This window comes from Apus apus, chromosome 1, assembly GCF_020740795.1.
Source record: "Apus apus isolate bApuApu2 chromosome 1, bApuApu2.pri.cur, whole genome shotgun sequence".
Lineage (NCBI taxonomy): Eukaryota > Metazoa > Chordata > Aves > Apodiformes > Apodidae > Apus > Apus apus.
Window position 1 is genome coordinate 193,882,045 of NC_067282.1, and position 23,798 is coordinate 193,905,842.

Genomic DNA, 23,798 nt, shown 5'->3' on the forward strand with positions numbered 1-23,798 from the left:
AAGCATCCAAAACCATAACTGCCATATCCTTTCCTCCAGCTAAAGTGACAGTCTCCGTATAGGATATAAAATAAATAGAAAAAATGGCATTTTTTATTTGTTTTGTCACAAACTGGAACACAGGAGCTTCAGCCTAAACATAAGGAAAAACTTCTTTACTGGGAGGGTAGCAGAGCACTGAACAGGCTGCCCAGAGAGGCGGTGGAGTCTTCGTCATTGATGACATTCAAAACCCACCTGGAGGTGTTCCTGTGTGATCTGCTCTAGGTGACCCTGCTCTAGCAGGGGGGCTGGACTAGACAATCTTCAGAGGTCCCTTATAACCCCTGCCATTCTGTGAACTTCTGCAAAATTCTGTTTAAAACCTCTTAAATGCAATGTGGTCATACTTCAGAGCTTTCCGGAACTGAAACCTTTATCTCGTAATATTTACATTTAGTCACCTTTTAAAAAAAAAAAAAATTAAGAATTGTGCTTTCAGGAATTCAGGTTACATAGAGATCCCAGATAAACTTACGAGGACTTGTAACACTACATTATTCTACTTTGGGAAGATTCTCAAAAGTCAATGTTAATTTTGCCCATACACCACTTGAACAGATTTTTGCATTAGTTATATGATATACACAAGCTTTTATTGTGAGAAATACAAAGAAGATTGCATGAAGTGGGATGCTGTGTACTGCACAAAGGAAAAAACAGTGAAGTGCAGCCCCACAATGTCCATTTGTTTCAGCTATAAACTAGCAGGGCATCTATTAGCTCCATTTTTAAGTGGGGTGTAAAGACCACGGCATTCATATTGCTGTTCCAGTCTCAACTCCCACTCAATCTTCTCCCTTTGAAAATTCAAATTAAATTGTGAAATGAAAGAAAATTGATTTTACAAAACCAGGTTGAGGTTTTACCAAATAGTTACTCCTGGTTTGGCCCACAAAAAAAATAATAAAAAAGTAACCATTGCCACTGATTAAAGGAACTATACCATGGCTGAAAACAATTATTTTGGCCATACATGATGCAAATATACTGTTTCTGCTGTGTTTCCTCAGCTGCCTATGCTGCAGAGTGTAGGAACACAAGCAGTAAACATAGCACAAATCCAAACCAACTGGGCTAACCTGGGTGTGAGAAATTATCACTCTCCACAATGCTTCAAATGTTTCTAGTTATTGCTGTTAGTTGCTTTCCAGTTACTTTTCCTTAGCTTAACTCCATGGGATTAGCAGCAACATCTAAAGAGAGAAAGAACTCTTTGGTCTTAGCTAGACTGAAGTGAGGAGACAAAAGACCACTGCTAGTTCAGATGAAACACCTCAGCTTCTAAAAAAAGCAAGAGTGTTAAGGGAGGCTGATAACATAAGATGCTTTTCTGTATGCAGATCCACTCTCACAGACCTGTCACATGGCATAAGCTAGCAGCTGCAAGACCAACACTTCATGTGGTCTTGGTATATATTAAGAGAGAGTTTTACCCTGGAGATGCATAAGGATAATGTAAAGATACTCCTTCCTCAGCAGTTCAACAAGTAATACAATCTCTCATATTCCTAATGCCATCCCTTATCTATGGGAGGCCAGTCTTCCTAGTGCCACTGGGTGAGGCGGTGTAAGACAGGTGAGCTAACTAAATTTCAGCCAGCTTCTAGTATTGTGGAAATAAGTCCTACAAGTGTGTGTCGACAGTTTTTCACTGGTCAGTGAACCTCTTGAGATTACAACTGTGGTAAACAGTTGGCTACCAAGGGGAGGGAATATTGTAAAAGAGAATATTGCCTGATGAATCTTGGCTGATAGTATGTGAGAGAGACTTTACCTGTTCAAAAAAGAAGAAAGGTACAGTGGTGTGGTCATGACACACTGAGTCTTTCAGTGATATTCTGACAGTATTCACATTCCCAGATGACTGCCAAAATTTATATATATTTTTAGCATATTTGCTTATATGGATTGTAGGTATTCCTTGTGCATACAGAGTTCAGCTTTTCTTGTGTTGCTGAAACTGGACAGCTTGCATCTCATCTGATCTGATATTAAGTAAGATAATGGTTTGCGCATCAGAACTGACAATGGACAAACAGGGAGCAGAACTAAGGATCTGTTTGAACCTGTAAAAATACAACCTTCTGCAGATGTCCCAAATTCCTTCTGTCTTCAGTACTTTACTTTTTACAGAGATTGTGAGACATTAGCTGTGCTGGGCAAAAATATGCATGAACAATGACTAGATAATTATTTCTTAAGCTTGTAGGGTCAACCACTTGATAATGGCTTTAGCTTTGCTCATATTCAAGTGAATAACAACATTTGTGATGGGTCTTGATGGTAAGGCCACAGATATCAACAAGGCCATAGGTCACTCTTTCCAGTATTTCTAACAGTTGGCTCATTCCTGTTAGTGACCTCTCCAGTGCAGTAGAAATTCTGAGTGGTAGGTGTGGGACTGATCTCTTGACTCTAGATCTCTAGTCTCTAGGTTTCATCCTAACACAGTCATCTAAAAGTGGTAGATGTCTACTCATATGGTAGGGATAGACTTCTGTCTTGTAGACATCTGTATCTGTTAGCTGAATCTTATCTTACATTTATTAATTTTAATGTCTAGACTAGATTAACTAATGCAGTGAGGCTACCATTCCTGAGAGAATAGCATCTAAAAAAGCCCAAGACTGCATGGTTTACAGATGATTTAGCATCATGGAGCTGGCCAAGTGTATGAGCTGGCTGATGAAACGAAAGAGCATGTGTCCCATTTCCTGATTCACACTGTTGAGCAATGACAACTCTTGACAGATGTATATACATTTCTGGAAAGACCAAAATGCAATGATCATAGCTATTAATCAGTCAGAAGGGTCATCAACAGACTCTATTAACCACTTGTGCACCATGTCTTTGAGTTGTTTCCTGGAAACTTTCACCAAAGGAACTGGAACTTGCTAAAATGTGCAGAGGGAGAATCTTTCCTGAGCTTGAGTGTTTCAGTTTATCTAATCCACTGAATAACCTTGAGAACGGTTGGAAAGTTTTTGTCTTTACAGCTTGAGCTTTCATCTGACTCACCCGCAGGCCTAAATCTTTGTTTGCCTTAGAACAGCAGTCATTCAAAATCACTCACTGTATAAAAATCTTTTCATGTACATGCAGTCTTTTACCAGTGACATTCACTCAGCATTTTAATGGGATACAGGCGCCTCTTAAATGCAGACAGTTTTCTATTGGCAGCATGAGACTTCAGACAAGACAAAGCAATGTAACCTCTCAGGAAATAATGTGATATCAGCTCCTAGGCTGTCCTGAGGTAGACAGAGATGCTGTGGAGTGTAATGTTCATATCCAGCAGCTTGATCGAGCTCCAAATGCTAAAACATGTCCTAGAAAGGCATTTGCAGTATTATTAACAGCCATTAGCTCACAGATGCTAGATTTACATGAGGGCATAATAACCCTTAGGAATTCTGAAACATCTGGTAAATGGGATCAGGAATGTAATTTTGGTTGTTTTTGACTCATCCACTGAGATATGGTGCCTCTGAGTCTGCTTGTGAGGTTTGCTGTGGGTTTGGGACAATTATAACTACGGCTTAGTGCCCAGAACTGGACACTGAGTGGTAGTGTTAGATCACCAGAACCTTGGATATCTCTTGTTGAATCTCAGTGCACTCAGTTTGCCTCACTGCTTTAATTGTTTCATAGCACCATAGAAATGCCAATTCACTCTCAGGCAGCTGTTTCCATTTTCCAAGAGATGAAATCCAAAATTGTTTAATTTTGAAACCTGCAGGTGAAAGCACTGTGTTGTGGTCATATTAAAGGGTGGCAATAACATCATACATAGATTCACCCTTCTCTTCCGATAGCTTTTGTATCTGACCCCTAAATTAGATTTTGGGTTGAGAAGTAAACCAAAGTTATAATAGTAGTTTTCTATCAGCTTGTTTCTTTAACAGGATAAAGTACAACACCAGTGTCTTCAACCTGTGGCCAAGATCAGGTAAGATGGAGGAGACAGTGTCTTTTCTTCCTTTTTCCCCCATATCTTACACAGGTTTGAAACATTAGAGTTTTGTTTACCACTTGGACAAAAAAAAAGTATTAGCCTTGCAAGGAAAAGCTCCAGAGTTGTATTACACGTGGGAGTACCAGCACCTGTGGTTATCCCTCACATCCAGGTTGCTTCATAGATCCTAGTGCCATTGTCCTCAAGCTTTCCACTAGGATGCTTCTACTATGATCTACTTCTACTGCCATAATACGATATTTTTATAATTTATCAAAGCCTCCTACAACTGTGTTAATAACTGGAGTGCACATATATTGCACAATAGAGTTTGTGTCAGAAGAATAAATAAAATCTATTTTAAAAGTTGTGTCAATCATCCACAATCACACCTGTTGAACAAAGAAAAGGTACATATATAATTTCAAATAGTTTTAAAGCATAAAAATCTATAAATTCTTCACTCTAAGGAAGATGAAACACTGGAACTGGTTGCCTAGAGAGTTTGTAGATGCCCCATCCCTGGAAGTGTTCAAGGACAGGTTGGATGGGGCCTTGAGCAACCTGGTCTAGTGGGAGGTGTCCCTGACTATGCAGAGGGGTTGGAACTGGATGATTTTTAAGGTCACTTTCAACCCTAACTATTCTATGATACTATGATTTCACCAGCTATTGATGGAAATATAAGCACTTTGCTGAACAGTGCTTTTATAAATATTCTGACCTTTAATATCTTTTTTCAGTTTACCATTTAGAAATTACTTCATATTATTCATATAAACCATGTTAGACACTGTGATCATTAGCCTGAGATTCGCCAATTACTTTACATCAGAACTCTGTCACTCTTCTCAAAATAAAGACATTTGAGGCCAGATTTTTTCTGAGATGTAACATCAGGCTCACATGATTCTAGAGTGATTATATATTTGAGTGAACATTTCTGTCTTGCATTCTTAATATAGTTGAATAATCACCATCAATATTATTATGAAACCCATACTCAATTTCAACATCAAAATTTAAGTTGCAAGGACACTCTTTTTCAGATAAAAGAACTCTAAATGTGAGTGCTGGGTCTGAGAAACAAGGTAAAGCTCTCATGTGGTATACTGCATAATATGAAAATATTAGGAAAAATGAAGTTCATGTTACTAAAATCTCCTGAATTCAGGAAGTCTTTGTATCCTTTGTTCACTTAATCAGCTAATTTAATTTTGCCTTTGGGAACCAAATTGCACCAAGTTAAAATGGCAATAAATTGCAGTTTTTAAAAAATAATGTTTTTCACAACCTCCACACTTCCTACTTGTGAAGTTGTAGGGAGTCCTACAGAATAAACTATATTGAGGGTGATATATTTCAACATAAGATAGTCTTTGCTTCAGTAAATGAATGATCAAATTTCCAGAAAAATCCCTTGATCTTCCACTCACATTATTTGTGCCTGTGTGTGTTTATGTGTCTGCCTCCTGTACTATAACAAACTGAAAGGATCCTGACCTGCTGTTGTGCTCTGCCCACAGTGCTATATCACAGGCTGTGAAATTCTCTTTATCTTCACAGTGACTCTGGCCACCATGAACTTGGTTTTCTGCAGTAATAACATAAATCCTAAACTAGCATTTCTTCTAAAAAGTCTTGGTGATAGACGGAAGGAAAAATTACGCACATGTCCCAGTATCAACACGCAGCCTGTCTGTTACCTGAGGAACAAGGGCTGCTGGGGAGAGATGGCACACAGCCACAGGGTGGCACAAACACAGGGCTACAGTCACTGGTAAACAGCTGTGCCAGTGGAAATCCCAATTGGATATAAAGAAAAATCTTCACTATGGGAGTGGTTAAGTATTGGGACAGGAGCCCACAGAAGCTGTGGAATGTCTGTCCTATAAAATTTTCTGAAGTCCAATGGAGTAACCTGAGTCCCTGAGCAGCCTGTTCCAACCCCTAAGTTAGCTGTGCTTTGAGCAGGTGACTTGACATCCTGGGCAACTGAAATGATTCTATGATTCTCTGGTTGCCTTCCTCTACAGGAGATGATATCTGGCTTGGAAACAGTTCATCTTCCTCCAAAAATGTCATCCATACATAGACCTGATGTGATCCTGCAAACCTTTAAGACAGTGGTTTGCAATCTTTATCAATCTGTGGACATGAAAACAATCCTAGTGGTGGTCCAGATTTTATGAGAAGCCTTAAATCTCTTTAGAGAAAGTTTCTTTTCTTTAGTTAGTTTTCACAGAATCTCCATTAGTAGGCCACAGATGCCTACATGTCCATATGCCACACTGAAAACTCTTTTTTTTTTTTTTTTATAGTTCTAATGAGAACAATGTTGGATCTGACTTGACTTTGATCATTTTGCAAAACGAGCCTTTTTAAAGAAATAAATTTGCACTTAGTAGTCTGTGCTATCCCTGCCTCTCTTTTTCTTTCCATGCACAGACTTCCCTTGAGTATACAGCCTATAAACCAAAGAACATCATAGCCCATTTTATGTAGGAGAATGCAGAGATCTCTTCTCCCTTGAAATATTGTGAAGTCATAAAAATAAGTTACTTGGCATTCTTAGAAAGAAAAATTACAAGACAGTTGTTTCAAGAAGCTTATCTTTCCTTATAGAGCAGCTGTTTTATGTATTAACACAGAAACTCATATGGAAAAACGTATGCATTCATGGGGAAGTGAGACTCACAAATCTGTGTCTCATTCTACTTCTCATATGAAAGAACAGAGGAACTGTCTTAATTACCTGTTTCCATTTTCCCATCTTGTGCTGCAGGCCCATCAGGAATTACACTCTTCACCTGGAGAAACTCATCTGGCTCATCCCCACCAATGATGGTAAATCCAAAGCCCATGTTACTTTTCTTGAGCGTTGTGCTGAGGAAAGTCCCCTTCAGCTGTGATGCATCGCGGGTGAAGAGTGGTTTTTCTACATCAGTCAACACAAACAAGAAAGACAAAAGTTCTGATCTAGACACAACACAGTGGAGGCAGCAGATAACGGTATTGGCTGACAGAAGGTGACAGTGTGTGAAGACCAAGGAAATAAAGAGTGAAGGCATTCCAGGAAAAAAATGCGTGAGTTCTTGTATTAATACAAAGCTTAAAGCGTGTTTTGTATCTATGTCAGATCAGACATAAGTGGGGGAGTTATAAATATTCTTTCATATTAGAAATACATTTAGAAGTGCATATTGTGTAGCTAAAACAATTGCAACAATAAAAATGAGCTGTGAGGTAATTTTAAGACCCCTTTCATAACATATAAATTCAGTTTTGTCTATGAAGTAATACATTCTCCATAATTTCCCTCCTGACTGCAATAAGGAAAATATTCCCTGAAAATCCTATTCCATTTGTTAACAAGCAGTGCTAAATATTAGGTGAGCTTTTCTCTCCAACCACGAGGGATTTTGGCATCCAACAAGTGACACATGTAACTGCCGTGCAAATTTTGTGTCTCGTCTCCATGCGCCTCGGTGTGCAGTGAGGGTGGTGCGGGCTCCCTGTGCCTCTCTGCTGTGCCGTGCTTGGTGAGAAAGGGTGGGAGGAAGGTGCAAAGGTTTGCAAAGGTTGTGACTTCAACAGCTGTGGCTACGCCTGCAGCAGTGGGGTGGGGCTGCTGCTGGGAGGACGTACCGTGCTGCCCCAGCATCCAGGTGGGGTCGCGCCAGCACTGGGACAGGTCATTCACACTGCAGGACCTCTTGGGAGTGGGGTGCAGGTGGGCGAGTTTGGGTCTAGGTAAGGTTGATGAGAAGCTTTCTACTGTTACAAAGGAGAACAAGCCTCATTCTCTGGCTATAACCTTACATTAAAGTCTATTTGTCTCTACCAATGCTATTTGCTGCTTGTACAGCCCATTTTAGGCACATTACTTTTACTTTACCAAAAGGCTATATTCTTGTCAACTCCAGTAACACAGTGCTTGAGGCTTTTAACTTAATTGATGCTTGCTGGATGAGATAGCTCAGAAACATACCAAACATCAATTAATGGTAATTTAGAGAAAGTACAATTAATTATTTCAGTGTTGCGAACCTCAGGTGCTCAAGAGACAGTTGTACATTCCCAAGAATAGATTTTATTATTTTATTTAGAGAATTACTTTGGGGCTCTTATTGTGCTTTCTGTTTCTCAGCCTTTAGGGAACACTAAAGTAAACCCTTCTGTCTTTTCTCTGTGTCTCTGAAGGTTACGGTATTTAAGGTGGCTCAGGAATCCTGCAACTCTGGGAGCTCAGACCTTTAGGGAAGAAAAATGCTAGGAGATAGGTGATAACATGGTCAGAATTGGCAACACTACTCTTTTAATCAGATTATGACAAAATCATTGTCACACAAACAGGAGACCAAGATCTTTAATCTTAACTAAGACAGCTGACACGGTACTGTACCTCGGAAACCTTGGGCCTGCATAGGCTTTGTTCCAAGTTCTGCGTTGGGCATGTTATGCTGCTGTAGCTTCCTTTTTGCTTCTAGGACAGGGTTTTCAAATTGTGTTCTTCTATTTATGTGGCTGGAAAAAATTTGGTTTTGATTAAAAAACTGGGTTCATTTGGGGAAAATTATCATTTTCACAGTAGGATGCTGTATGTGACTTAGATGTGTGTGGTTAGAGAGTGAAACTGTTAGGAAACCTGGGTGGGCCTGAGCACTTATGTTCCACACAATTTTGTTGGGGATGAGAAATGCACAACCTAGCGTGTTGCATAATGAACAGCACTGAGAAGTGTCCTATCCTTTCAATATGTTGAACTCTGCTACAGATAAATGGTTTTGATCTATGAGGCTACATATTAAACAGCACTACTGCTGAAGCATGCTACGATGACAGTTTTTCATGTCTTTAGTACAAACATTGTTCTGTCCATGATTCAAAGGATCTGAACCAGTTTTGTGCATTATTATCGATCAGCTGTAAGTGAAACTGCTTAATCACTCACAGAAAAGTAAAGCCTAGAACACAGAGTGCTTTTATGACTGCAGCTTAGAAATAAATCTAACATAGGAAATAAAATGAAGATTATTTCTTTGTAATTCTAAGGCATATATCTGCTCAGCTGTACAGAAAAATTGGATGTTGCATAAACTAAATCAGATGGTGGTTTAGAACTACATAGGTAGAGATATGAAATATAAGAAAAATTGTACAACTTTTTTTTACTTCTGTTTTACATTTCCTGTAACAGGTCAATAAGTACATCTCTGCCATTATAACACAGATTTTTTTAAATTGTGATTAGAACTACTAGCTTAACTACATACTCTTATCATATCCTTGATTTTAATCCTGTAATTTAAAGCATACATTTTATCAATCAATGAGTAATCCTACAATCCTGCCCTGTGATATTTCACTTGTTTTCTGAAGAAAGAAAAGCAAAGCAATTTATTAGGCTGCTTTGAAAAAGTTCACAAGACATGATCACAACTGAGAAAAGGGGCTTGTGATACAAATGTTCTGGGTAAATAAATACATGTGTACAGAAGGGCAGGTTTTCAAACATGTCGCTGCTAGTTTGTCCTCACTGAGCTACTGTGTATTGTGTTCTTCTGAAAATCCAATCCCAATCATGGGCTTTAAGCTCTTGGAGAGGTGACCTGGGAACTTTTGAAACTCTGAGATCCTTCAATTTATATTGAAATGATCTTTTATGCAACATTAGGCACTTTTCAGGTTCCTTGGGATTCAGATCCTACCACAGCTTCACAGACAGTAAGTGAAATTGCCATTAAGAAGTGAGGTAGAGAAAGGCAGCAAATCCTATGGGAGTGCAATGCACTTGGAAAATCAGGATTTAGTGGTCAGAGCTAATACAATGAAAAGATATCCTGTCATGTAAAAGAATATTTGTTTTCATGAGAGGAATTGCATGTGATAAATCCTGGAGTTGCTACTTTGTTAACATGGCTGTAACTCATTCAAGACGCTGTTAGCTGACTCTCATACTTTTCATTAATAGTTTTCTTGTAAATTTTAACTATGCTGCAGACAGACAAAGTCCCTTTTGTTTCTTTGCTTCTTCAGACCAGATGTTTAAGATTGTAGACTCTCCTTTTCTAGACTTTTGCTTTCTAAATAGGCCATGGTATAAACCTGGAAATGTAAGATGGAAGGGAGACAAACTTCACCAGTTAAAAATGGAGAAATACAAGATTTCCATGCCTTAACAGCGTAATTAGGAACTACTAACATAAGCACAAAAAAGGTTATTTTCATGCTACCACCTAGTATGTGATGTATTTTGATGTTGTGAAGGAAATAATACTTTTGGTATTACACAAGGTAATGATGAAACATCATGCGAAATGCTACATAAAGTTCTGATCACTCATGACCAAACAAAATTCATCTATAGAAAAGGTTTTACAGGAATACCAGTGAAAGAGAGAATCCTCTATGATAGAAGACCAAAGGAGTTTTAGCTTTTTATTCAAGCAGAATTAATTCTGATACATGATTGCATTCTATGAATACATTTGGAAGTAAATACTGGAATGTATTAAAGACATCAGGATTTCAGACTTGAATTCTATGGGCTCCTTGCAAGCTAAGTGTGAAATTACAAAACAGCTTCCAACAGCAGATACAGGGTAAAATCTCCAGTTTGGTTTATGTTAGCATTTGATAAACAGGGATGCTACCTAATGGCTTAATTGCTTCAACATGGGGGTCATGTCTTATTTTAGATGCTCTAAAGTAACCTGCCCTGGTCTTCAGCTGCCCTTCCAGAAAAGCATGGCTTTTTCATCACTTTTGTGCCATATTATGCAGATGCAATGGATGTCCAAGATCACACTATGGATTTGTAATGAAAACCTTGAACTATGCTTAATGTCAGGGCACATCTCAGTACCACAGGCAGCCTCTTGAAGACAACTTATAATTGGTTCTGTGATATAAAAATAAATATGAGATTTCATCTAATATAGGATGTGTCCCTGGCTCAAGGAACATCAGTTCCTGTGGTATTGACATCACAGCTATAATCTGTTATCAACTGCCTCTCTACAGTTTCCAGGTAGAGTTTAAGTTGTGGTTTAGTCCATTTACACAGAAATGTCTTCAGTAATGGCTATCTTGAGAATGACCTTTCTGTTCTAGCATATAAGACAGAAAAGACTATCAGAGGTACTTGAAGCACCTCAAGTTGTTGGTGCAACCTTAATAATTCTTAGCTCCAATTTATTCCTATATTTTGACTGTTTTATGGTAGTGTGAAGTCTCAAAAGCACAATGTGAGAATTTTTAAAAATTCAAACAACTGTATTAAATGCTGTGTCCAAGAGGAGTCAAAGAAAAGATAATTGTAATGATAAGTTGTTTTTATCAGTCAGTAACACTGGATTTATGCTCCTAGACTGGTGAGACAAGAAACACCTCCCTTTCATGCAATTTTAAGTGGTGTACAGCTTCATGGCTAAATCATAAAAATTGCTACTGATGAGTTTACCTGAGAAAGAAGTTGTTAAGCTAAGTAGTTGCCTTGAAAGGACATTCTAGCCTTTCACCTAGCTGCTTCAGCTGCATTCACAATAGACATTACTAACCTAGGCCTTAATAAGACAAGCCAAGTGAGTTTTAGAGATAGTTACAAGTAAGTGCTTTTGTGGTTAAAATAGATTTTTGGATGTGATCCAAAACTGTATTGCTTATTGCTCTTCGTATCCAATTCAGTGAGCATTTCTACTTTCACTTTTCTTCCACTATTTTATACAATGCATATTAAAAATAAAAGCCTAATTGAAAGACAAGGATCCAACTAATTTCTCCTAGTGCCATTGTGGCTGTGCAGAAGAATCATGCTGCCTTTTGTTTGCTTCTATTCCTGTGAACCCTGAAGTTCCCTCTGCAGAGAAGGGGTAGTTGGTGCTGCTGTTCTCTTGTATACTGCTCACCCTGTACTAACTGGGGACAATCCCTCAGAGGTAAGATTTTGCTTTCAGCTGCATTTAGGTGTGATGTTGAAATAGTATCTCTTGTGTTATGAGTAGGTCCTGTCACTACCAGCCAGCATATAAGACCCAGGCCATAGTGCCATCTCATCAGTGAATGTAGCCAGGCTAAGTAGTCCTCATGATAGAGTTTTGTGGTAGATGTGCTAAGGCAACTGACCCACATTCTTTGAAGATTTATGTGCAGTAATGCCTAGTGTGCAGATTTTAGTTGATGGCCAAGTCTGTAGGGTATGTGTGTGGTGGGGCTTTGTTAGCGGAGCAGAAGCTGTAGGGGTGGCTCCTGGGAGAAGATGCTGGGAGCTCCTTCAGCTCTAAAGCTGAACCTACCTCTGGCCAAGGCTGAGCCAATCAGCAACTGGGATAATGCTTCTGCAGTTAACATATTTAAGAAGGGGAAAAGGAAACTGCTAAAAGAGCTGCAGAGGACAGGGGAAGGTGAGAGCAATACCTATGCAGACACCAGGGTCAGTGAGGAAGGAAGGGAGGAGGTGGTGGAGCAGAGATTCTCCTGCAGCCTGTGGTGAGAGGGCAGCTGTCCACTTGCAGCCCATGGAGGATCATGGTGGAGCAGATGTGGACCTGCAGCCTGTGAACCATGGAGGAGCACAAGTGGATGTCAAGTTGTAAATTTTCTGTTTGAGTAGCAACAGAATGTTGTCAGAAATTGTAAGTCAAGGGGAAATATTTTTTCCAGAAGAAATACCTGTATGACTAATTTAGCTGTTCTATTAAGGAGACCATGTCTGGAAATTGAGCTCTGTGTTGTAGTTAATCATCCTTAAAGGGGGAAATAATCTTTTAGCAATTAGAATGCTAAAAGACCCAGCACACTCTAATAAACACATTCTCTCCATAGCTCTGCACAGCTGAGTGCTGCTAGTTCTTAGTTTATAAATTAAGAGAAAATTGCATGAAAGTTAACCTAGATATAGCAAACAATTCTCATTTATGTCAAATGCCTACACCTTACAAATGAAGCCTGGACCTGCATTAAAAAAACAAATGAAAATTTTAATAATGTCTCACACCTACATTCATACATGATTAAGAGAGGAAGTCACACTGGGGACTTCATTTTTTTAACAGAATTTGCAAATGTGTTGTGATTAGTCTTTATTAACTTTGCTAGCTAGACCTTTGAGGCTTTTGTCTCTTTTTTAGCTTTTCCTCTGGTCTCAGAGTAGTGGACCTAGGCATGGTTGGCCCTTGCAAGGTGAACCTGAGTCTGTCTACCTCATTACTTATCCTTATAAACTTCCCATAGGATACAAATATTTCAGCAAGTAGAGTACAAACCCTTCTTTCACTGACAGTTTTAAAGACCTACATATAAAGTTGGACTGCACATGAATGTGTGAAAGTTCATAATCTAACTTTTCATTACTTACCCACTTTTTGACATAATTAAGAGAGTTCATTGTAATCTGATTTCATCAAGTTAAAAATTAACTAATCTTTTCAATGATGGTAATAAAAAAGGCGTGACTGCCTCTTTTTAGCATGAAAAATGGAAAGCAAGCTTATTTTTAAACTCATTGAGCTCAGACAGCAAATTAAAGTACAGCTACATTTTACTGACTATAAAACTCCTCATGAACTTAGTGCAGCTGCTGTTTTAATGACATCCTGTGAACATCCATTCCACCTATAAAAACCTCTGACCCTGCAATAGGTTTGATATATCTTTTCATAAATCTTGTCTGTGGTAGGATTGATAAATTTGGCACTAACAGCCTTAAAGTATGAAAATGTATAATAACATCTGGGCCTGGTGCCTTGCATCTGTTTACCTGTGGATGGACATGAAATGGAGATAAACACTAGTTGTGTTTCTGACTCTGCAGTGAAGTGTGAGCCTCACCAGTGTCAGAATGCCTTGGGCTGTACTAACAAGAAAGCAGGGTCTCAGTAAGAGATTAACACAAAGAAATTGCCCAGTGCCTGTTGCTCACCAAAATACACTAAAAACCATTGGGGCAGAAGACTCTTAGACCCAGCAGCTGCGTAATTGAATGTGCAGAAACCTTCAGGGGGGTTAAGTAGAAAGAGATACGTGAACTCCAGCCCCTAGTTACCTGGGGACATTGTAAAAGCACTCAGGCATAAAAAGAGGTATTTAATGGCATTACATAGGGACTTGAAGAATTTACTTATCTTTTTTTGCCTGAATCTGGACTGACTAAGCTGATTTGGGCTGAGTAGCAAAGCAGATGTGGCTGCTGGGTCTTTTACCAGAGGGCAAAGAACAAGATGGGGACAAAGAAGCAGAGCAGGTGCTACTTCATTTGGAGAATGGGAGAGAAGGAGCTGGCAGGGCAGTAACTAAACACTTTTTAAATTTATTTGTTTGCTTTGTAGGAGGGCTACGGAAGGTGTATGGGCATCCACAAGCTGCTGCTGCTATAGCAGTGAACAGAATCTTAATCTTCTAACCCTCCAGAAAACAGACCTTTCTTGAGCTCTCTGTTCAGCTCTACCTATTCTAATAGTAGAATATCCTGAGGCCTGGAAAAGCTGCAGCCTCAGTATCTGTCCAGAGTGATCCTGCAGTCAATGTGTTTGTATGAATTGTAGACACTAAGGGAATAATGTGACATACAAACTAAAATTTTGTATTTTGTATGAATCAAATAGAATAAATGTACTGTTTAATTGGCAGGATTTGAAATTGAGATTTTAGGTAAGAGGGCATCTTCTCTAAAAATGTCTCTTGTTTAATAAAAGGAACTAATGAATTAATCTTCCTTAACCTTTCAAGCACTGTCTGCACAGTGACGGGGAATGGTTTTCTGCTTCCTCTGCCAAATACTTTGTGTAGAGAGCAGACTAAGAAATGACCACTCTGAACAGATATCAGAATTTTGAATCTATATTCATTTTTTGTAAGTCTCATTCAATGTGTTAAGCTAAAAAGAAGAGAATATAATTGCTCTGATAGACTTTTTTTTCCTCTGTAGAAATTGGCCAAAAGAGGCTCTACCCAGTACTTCACACAAAAGCTTTCTGTTGTCCTTGCACAAGGGAGTAAGTATTCTTTTCTCTTGTTTCATGACTAAAATAAAACCTGATTAAAAAAAAAAAGAGCAAGGATTGTGCTATGAAAATAGAAATTTATATTATCCTATTGTCAGTTGCACTTTTGAGTGCAAAATGTCCTCTAACATTGTATATGCAGCATATAAATAACCTGGCTCCTGGCACAAATAGTGTAAACATTGGATTTGCAGTGAGGAAGGATGACCAAAAAAGAGATTCTAACTGAGCTAAAATGATTATGCTTTACTCTATTCATTGATTAAAAAGGTTTCTCCCTCACTGGATATCCAAATATTCCATGGAAAACAAAACAATTATTTCACGAGTATGATCTTTGTACAAGTATTAGCTGGAATGACACCATGAAATCAGACTCTGGAGAAAGAGAATTACTGAATGCCCAAGTCACTGATTTCAAACATATTGGATGTATTTGGACATGTTATCTGTATTGATGACTAAGAAATCCTGGTATACTGTTGGTTTAACATGTCAAGTGATTGTACCCATGTCTTGCCAGGCTAAGCACTGCAGAGGATACTAGTATTAGGTTATGATGTATTAACAGCAAGATAATACTGAACTTGGGAACTTACTCAACATAATAAGTGCCATAAATGGGATCATCAATTTTCTCCCAGCCATATGGAAGCTCTGAAAAACAAAGAGTTATAATCTCTTTCAGTTAAGGTAGTACAGTATGCTAAGACTTCTAATAATGAAATAATGACTCTTTGCTGGGTGCTGAGGGAAATAACTTAATAGTCAAATTAGATACAATGACCAAAGCAAATGCCAAATCTTGAACACACACCATGGCAGCCACAAGTAGTAGTAACTTGAAAACTGGCATACAGACACAGATCTCATTAGTTGAACTACTTTATTGTTCCAAAAGCTGTGCCAGGCAACTGCTGTAAGCACACCTTGTAGAACATCACTGCTGGAGGAAGAGAGGGGTTTATATTTTAAGAAACAGGTAAACACAAAATAGTACTTTGATTTTTCTGCTTTTTTCTTTGCTAGGAATCCTGAAAGAGTTGGTCTAGAAGCAATGAAGAGTTTGCCTCCTGTTACGTAAGCATGGTAGGTACACCTAAATGTTCCTGAGGAGTTTGTACGAGTCATCTCACTGTGATGGGAAGTCCACAGGTACCAGAGGAATCCTGTTCCAAAGCTTAGTTATATTTCAGGGACATTGGAGTACATAGTAGAACATACCAAAAAAAGATATTATAACATTTACTGCTAAAACTAATTATACTTTGCAGAAACAGACATCTCTAATGTTGATACTAATTTTTTACTCTCATTCTTACAACATTGTTACCTTTGAAATCTTCACAAGTCTGCACGCTGAACAGGATTTTTCAGGGTTATTCTGTCACTTTATAGGAATAAATGCAGCATAAGGTATTTAAGCAGGTAACGGGATCACAGAATGGTTGAGGCTGGAAGAGACCTCTGGAGTTTGTCTAGCCCAAACCCTCTGCTCAAAGCAAGATCATCTAGACCAGGTTGCTCAGTACCATCTCCAGTCAGCTTCTGAATATCTCCAGGAGTGGAGACCCCACAACCTCTCTGGGCAATTTCTTCAAATGTTTGACCACCCACAGAGTAAAAACAATATTTCTTATATTAATACAGAATTTCCTGTATTTCAATTTGTACCCTTTACCTCCTGTCCTATCACTAAGCACCACTGAAAAGAGCCTGGTTCTGTCTTCCTTGTACCCTCCTTTCAGGTACTTATTTAGATTGATGAGATCCCCTTGAGGCTTCTCCTCTCTAGGCCAAACAGTCCCAGCTCTCTCATCCTTTTCTTGTAGGAGAGATGTTCTAGTACCTTCATCATCTTAGTGGCTCTTCACTGGACTCTGTCCTGTATATCCATGTCTCTCTCATACTGAGAAGCCCAGAACCGGATCCAGAACTCTATCTGTCTCACTAGTGCTGAATAGAGGGGAAGGATCATCTCCCTGGATCTGCTGGCACTGCTCTATCAACTGCAGCCTAGGAAACTGTTGGCCTGCTTTGTTGCAAGGAGCACATCACTAGGTCATTGTCAAGCCACTGAGCATTAGAAAGCCCTGGTGTTGCTCTTTCCAGACCTGCCCAGAACTTCAGCAAAATCCGTAGGAGACTGACCTTACTATGGTTCCTACAAAGTCCTGTATATCCTGAGGCAAGACTGTGGGATTTTATAAAAAAATATTCCAAGAGACAGCAGTTGATGCACATATCCTGTAGTGCCCCTACAGTAGATATCATTACCAATGCATGCATGATAAATAAGGCTCCTTTTAATAGTTTTCTATGAAAAAAATGAAGCTTTCACATAACCTTAAGACATAGAAATAATATAAAGTATCAGTTTAAATACAGTGGGTACATCTTCTTTTCATGTAATCTTGCAAGGTGTTTTTCAGCTAGTTAACTTCACTTTGCTTTCGTATCTGACCATACAAAATTACACTCCCTCCGAAAAAAGTGAGGCAGCCACCAGTAAAATCTGCCCATGCTTAAAAATGCACAGAAGCATGCACATATACAAATGTGAGACTTTCCAAATGTATATTAATAGATGGCATTTTTTCCCAACAATCACGTTAAAAATAGAAAGTAGATATTTTGCCCAAATTTGGAAGTAGGTAGCTTTCTGTAAATATATACACTTTCAAGTGCATGGATGCAGAGGACGTTTCATTTTACATATTTATGAAAATGTGAAACAACTCAAAGATTTACTATTATCCTATTGACCTATTTTTTTCTGAAGTAATGATGCCTAACTGTATTTATGAACTGACACAACTATTGAGAAGGCAAATGACAAAACCCATTTTCTAGTGTAAAAGTCTGTACAAATTTAATGAATTGGACATATTATGGAGAGCTGACTTTTAAATGCATGGATTGAACCACTGATTATCTAACATCATAAAATAGTCATGGGTTCAGAAGAAAGGAAATAAAAATTACCTTCATGTAACACAATAGATATGAACTCCACCTACAGCTATATTCTAATTTCATTTTTCAGTTTGAGATGTAGTCTATAAGCTATGTTTAATTAAAATTCTGTGTTGACCAGTAAAATGCAATTGCTAGACCACAAACCCCAAGACTGCTGCTCCCCCCTCAACGTCTGGCACATACGGTTGGTGGAGTGTACTTTACTACAAAGCTTCTGTTAGAAGAATCTTCTGCTACGTTTGCTTTCAGGAGCACCGTGATTATTTTTTTGTTACATTAAACAGTAGCACCTATTCCATTTTTCACTATTGAAATGAAAGGCAGAAATACTTTAGTGCTTCATAAAATAGGAAAGGAAGCATTTGCCAAATGAGAGGTGAGGGCATTACAGTTTCTCTTTTTCATTTCACTGTGCCCAGTGAGCAGCATTATGGATGAGAGTCAACAGTACACATTTAGAAAAGAGAATTGCTATAAAACACTTGTAAAGGAGATTACTATTGGCCACCATGATTTGAATTGGAAGGGAGCAATAAATTACAGCATTCTCTGATATTAATTTCCTACTACTAGCATGCCAGTTCAATTTCTGCAACCAGCGGTTTTGTGTTTACTATGCTATATGTGATGTCTTCATTTTCCTGAGCTCAACACTTCTATCATTCATGTCTTTCAATTCTATTGACTTCTGGAGGACTTTTCTACATAGAAGGAAAAACAAGAATCATTTATTTTGAGCCTTCAATATCTGACATTGTATTCCCACAGACCTCCTTCTATCACTCAGTGAAGGATCAGGAACATTTGTAAAATCACCATTTAAAAATCAGTATTTGTACAGCATCTCGCAATGCTGGTACCACAGGTGGATGGAAAGGTGCTGCATAATCTGTATAGAATGTATGTATGTTCTAGTTTTCACATTCCATGTGTTCTCTCTCCACCAGAGAACCAGAGAAGCAGCATTTAGCTAACACTGCAGCAGCCATAGGGAAAAACAAACAAACAAACAAACTAAACAACAACAACCAAACAAAAAACCTCCCACAAAACAAAAAACAAAGATCAAAAAGGCACAGCTCAGTATACAACTAGGAAAGTTTTAAATGGTGAAGGAGTTGCATTTCTGAAAGTTAAATGGTAATAAAGGTGAAAGAAAGACAAGGAAGAAAGAAAGAAAGGAAAAGAAAAGAAAAGAAAAAAGAAAAGAAAAGAAAAGAAAAGAAAAGAAAAGAAAAGAAAAGAAAAGAAAAGAAAAGAAAAGAAAAGAAAAGAAAAGAAAGGAAAAGAAAAGAAAAGAAAAGAAAAGAAAAGAAAAGAAAAGAAAAGAAAAGAAAAGAAAAGAAAAGAAAAGAAAAGAAAAGAAAAGAAAAGGAAAGAGAAGAAAAGAGAAGAAGAGAAAGGAGAGAGAAAGAGAAAGGAGAGAGAAAGAGAGAGAGAGAGAGAAAGAGAGAGAGAAAGAGAGAAAGAGAGAGAGAAAGAAAAAGAAAAAAAGAAAGAAAGAAAGAAAGAAAGAAAGAAAGAAAGAAAGAAAGAAAGAAAGAAAGAAAGAGAAAGAAAAGTCTAAAATGAATTCAAGGAGGTCACTAATAATCAGTGGTAGTGCCTTCTCATCACATCCTGCTTATGCTAATGGTCCAGATGTTCTTATTCTGCCTTCTGAAAGCTGTTGTGTTTCAGAATGATTTTTGATGGTGCCACTTAACCTTCTCTGGGGATGAGGGAGTGCATTTTGGATCTCAGTGTGCCAAGATGAGAAAGCATATTATCAAACTCAAAGATTAATTTTTCTGAAGTTTATGGAGTACTAACTGTGTTAAAGAGAGTCACAAAAAACCCTCAAGGTTTCAGAATGGCAGCCAGCACTGTGTCACTACCCCACTTGCAGGTGGAAAGAAACATGAGAGCATATTTCTTGAATTGGCTGCAATCAAAATATTTGTATAGTATAAAAGAATATAGCATGAGAGAGAAAAAGAAACTATAATGCCTGCTGTTATTGGAAAATGTTGTCAATAAGTATGCAGAAGTTGTGGAAGCTAGTATGAGTAGGGTTCACCTGTCTTGTTAACACACAGGCACAGTTCAGGAATCCTCTTCTAACCCATGTATGATACTTTTCAGAAATCACAGAATCTTAGGGGTTGGAAGGGACCTCGAGAGATCATCCAGTCCAACCCTCCTGCCAGAGCAGGATCACCTAGAGCACATCACACAAGAACGTGTCCAGGTGGGTTTTGAATGTCTCCAGCAAAGGAGACTCCACAACCTCTCTGGGCAGCCTGTTCCAGGGCTCTGTCACTCTCACAGTAAAGGAGTTTTTTCTGATGTTTATGTGGAACCTCCTATGCTCCAGTTTGCACCCGTTGCCCCTTGTCCTATCACTAGACATCACTGAAAAAAGCCTGGCTCCATCCTCCTGACACTTGCCCTTAACATATTTGTAAACATTGATGAGGTCACCCCTCAGTCTCCTCTCTTCCAAGCTAAAGAGACCCAGCTCCCTCAGCCTTTCCTTGTAAGGGAGATGTCCTGCTCCCTTAATCATCTTTGTACCTCTGCGCTGGACTTGTTCAAGCAGTTCCCTGTCCTTCTTGAACTGAGGAGACCAGAACTGGACACAATATTCCAGATGCAGCCTCACAAAGGCAGAATAGAGGGGGAGGAGAATCTCCCTTGGCATACTACCACACCCTTTCTAATACACCCCAGGATGCCATTGGCCTTCTTGGCTACAAGGGCACATTGCTGACTCATCATGGTCATCATCCTGCCCACCAGGACCCCCAGGTCCCTTCCTCCTCTCTCCAGCAGGTCAGCCCCCAACCTGTACTGATACATGGGGTTGTTCTTCCCCAGATGCAAGACTCTACACTTGCCCTTGTTGAATTTCATCAAGTTTCGCCCAACTCTGCAGCCTGTCCAGGTCTCACTGAATGGCAGTACAGCTTTCTGGTGTGTCAGCCACACCTCCCAGTTTAGTGTCATCAGCAAACTTGCTGAGGGCACACTCTGTACCCTCATCCAGGTCGTTGATGAAAATATTGAATAGTACTGGTCCCAGTACCGACCCCTGAGGGATTCCACTAGTCACAGACCTGCAACTAGATTCTGCCCCATTGACCACAGCTCTCTGACTTCTTCCTTTCAACCAGTTCATGATCCACCTCACTACCTGACTATCAAGAGCACACTTCCTTAGTTTTCTACGAGGATGCTGTGGGAGACAGTGTCAAATGCTTTACTGAAATCAAGATAAACCACATCTACTGCCCTACCATCATCTATCCACCTAGTTACTTCCTCACAGAAGGCTATAAGGTTGGTCAAACACGACGTCCCCTTGGTAAAACCATGTTGACTGCTCTTAATGACCCCCTCATCCTTGATAAGCCTAGAGATAGTGCCAAGAACAAGTTGTTCCATTACCTTTCCAGGGATGGAGGTGAGGCTGACCGGTCTATAGTTACCCGGGGCCTCCTTCTTGCCCTCCTTGTAGACTGGAGTGACATTTGCTATCCTTCAGTCCTTAGGCACCTCTCCTGTTGCCCACAACTTACCAAAGATGATGGAGAGTGGTCAAGCAATGACCTCCGCCAGCTCCCTCAGCACCCTTGGGTGCATTCCATCTGGACCCATCAATTTATGGATGTCCAGATTGCTTAACTGATCCCTAACCCAATCCTTATCTACCAAAGCAGAGTCTTCCTTTATCCTGACTTCTTCTGGGGCTTTAGGGATCTGGGGCTACTGGGGAGAGTCTGCAGCAGTGAAGGCAGTGGCAAAGAAGGCATTCAGTACCTCTGCCTTCTTTATATCCTCTGTCACCAGGGCATCCACCCCATTCAGCAGTGGGCCTATATTGCCTCTAATGTTAGTTTTGTCTGCAATGTATTTGAAGAAGCCCTTTCTATTGTCTTTGACTTCACTAGCAAGGTTTAGTTCCAAGGAGGCCTTAGCTTTCCTTATTGCCTCCCTACATCCTCTGACAACAGTTCTATATTCCTCACAAGTGGCCAGCCCCTCCTTCCATGATCCATAGATTCTCTTTTTCCACTTGAGTTTGCCCAGCAGATCCTTGTTTAACCATGCGGGTCTTCTGGCTCCCTTACTTGATTTCCTACCCATTGGGATGCTCTGATCCTGAGCTTGCAAGAAGTGGTCCTTGAATGTTGACTATCTTGAGCCCCTTTACCATCCAGAACCCTGTCCCATGGGACTTCTCTTAACAATTGATTGAAGAGGCCAAAGTTGGCCCTGCGGAAGTCCAGGGTTGTGGTCCTGCTAGGTATTCTGTTCCTCCCACACAAGATCCTGCACTCCACCATCTCGTGAACACTGCAGCCAAGGCTGCCACTGATTGTCACCACTTCAACCAGACCCTCCTTGTTGGTGAGTACAAGATCCAGAAGCACTCCTCTCCTAGTTGGCTCATCCACCATTTGTATCAAGAAGTTATCATCGATGCATTGGAGGAACCTCCTAGACTGTGAATAGCTGGCTGTGTAGGCCTTCCAGCAAATATCTGGGTAGTTAAAATCCCCCATGAGGACTAAGGGCTGTAGTTGCGAGGCTGCTTTCAGCTGCCTGTAGAAAGCCTCATCAACTCCCTTGTCCTGATCAGGAGGTCTGTAATAGACCCCCCTCCCCACAAGAAATTCCACTCAACAGCCTGTCTTTGTTTTATCTCTTGCTTTCTCTCTTCTCTTTTCTTTTTCCCTGTTTCAAATTCAGTTTTGCCTTTTCAGGTCAGTTGCCTACTGAGGGTTTCCAATGAGCTGGGTTAAAAGTGACAAAATATGTGGCAACTCCACAGTGCAATGCAATTGCATATTGTTCCAGTCTTTTTCAAAGACAGTCATTGAAAGTATTTACCTGCAAGTCCAAACCCATGGTCCTCACTGCATAGCTGACCAGAAAACCTTGCCTGCAATACCCTAAGGCACAGCACTCAGATTACCAAGGAGCAGATGCTACTCTTGGGGTGCTGTGTGGCTCCTTCAAGAGTGGAAGGCTGGAGGTGTCTGATTTGACTGCTCTCATTAGTGTGTGTCCACATTGCCAGGCTGATACATGAAACTGCTGTGATAGTTGCACTGCTGTTCCTGAATCCTTCTGTTTAAGGTTGCCATAAGAAAAGGATAACATTACTCACTGAAAGTCAGTATTTAACCCACTATCCACATACCTTCTGCTAGGTCACATATCTGCCTAACATCTGGGAGCTCCAAAAAACGACAAAAATTAAATAGGTATATGTTGTGGTAAAATTCTTTATACTGCCTCAACAGGTTCCTCCACTTAGCTATGCTTCTAATGTCATGACCTAAGCTGGAAAATGCAATTACTAACACAGATTTCTCCATGCTAGTGTACAAATCAAAAGCTGCAGGGGAAAATAAATTAGATCAAAAAATGAGAAGTTGTATTGTTCACTGTCACAGTGAAAATAACAAAGGCAGGATGGATAACTCCACCTGCACAGCAAAAACAAATTCACTCTTTCTGTCATAGAAAATGTGGAAAACTTAGGGAATATACCAACTGCAAGTCAAGCCATTGAATTATTTAGGTTGGAAAAGATCCACGTAAACTTAATTTTAATTAAACTTGTGTTCAACTGCCATTCTTACAGTAGCACATTTCACAAAGTCAGGACTGTTTACGTTCTGTCTGTAACCACAAACTATTAATGTGCAATTTATTCTCATGAATAAAATGACATTATGCATAATTTCTTCTTGTACAATTGAAACAAATGTCTAAGTAACATTCACATCTGATAAATGCATCTTCTTCCTTCTGTGCAGCTTATT

General features: G+C 39.5%; 1 protein-coding gene across 12 annotated transcripts in view; it reads right to left on the reverse strand.

Moving 5' to 3' along the window:
• The window catches only part of MAGI2 (membrane associated guanylate kinase, WW and PDZ domain containing 2), a 735,815-nt gene that overhangs the window by 139,761 nt on the left and 572,256 nt on the right, over positions 1–23,798 (reverse strand). For 10 of the 12 annotated variants that reach the window (XM_051637697.1, XM_051637673.1, XM_051637664.1 and 7 more), the window contains 3 exons: positions 15,603–15,660; positions 8,406–8,527; positions 6,756–6,938 (listed from right to left, as the gene is read on the reverse strand). In XM_051637697.1, the coding sequence (XP_051493657.1) occupies positions 6,756–6,938; positions 8,406–8,527; positions 15,603–15,660 (363 nt within the window). Of the gene's footprint in view, positions 1–6,755; positions 6,939–7,648; positions 7,778–8,405; positions 8,528–15,602; positions 15,661–23,798 lie in introns of all 12 variants that reach the window. The other 2 variants (XM_051637734.1, XM_051637680.1) reach the window with 2 other exon arrangements.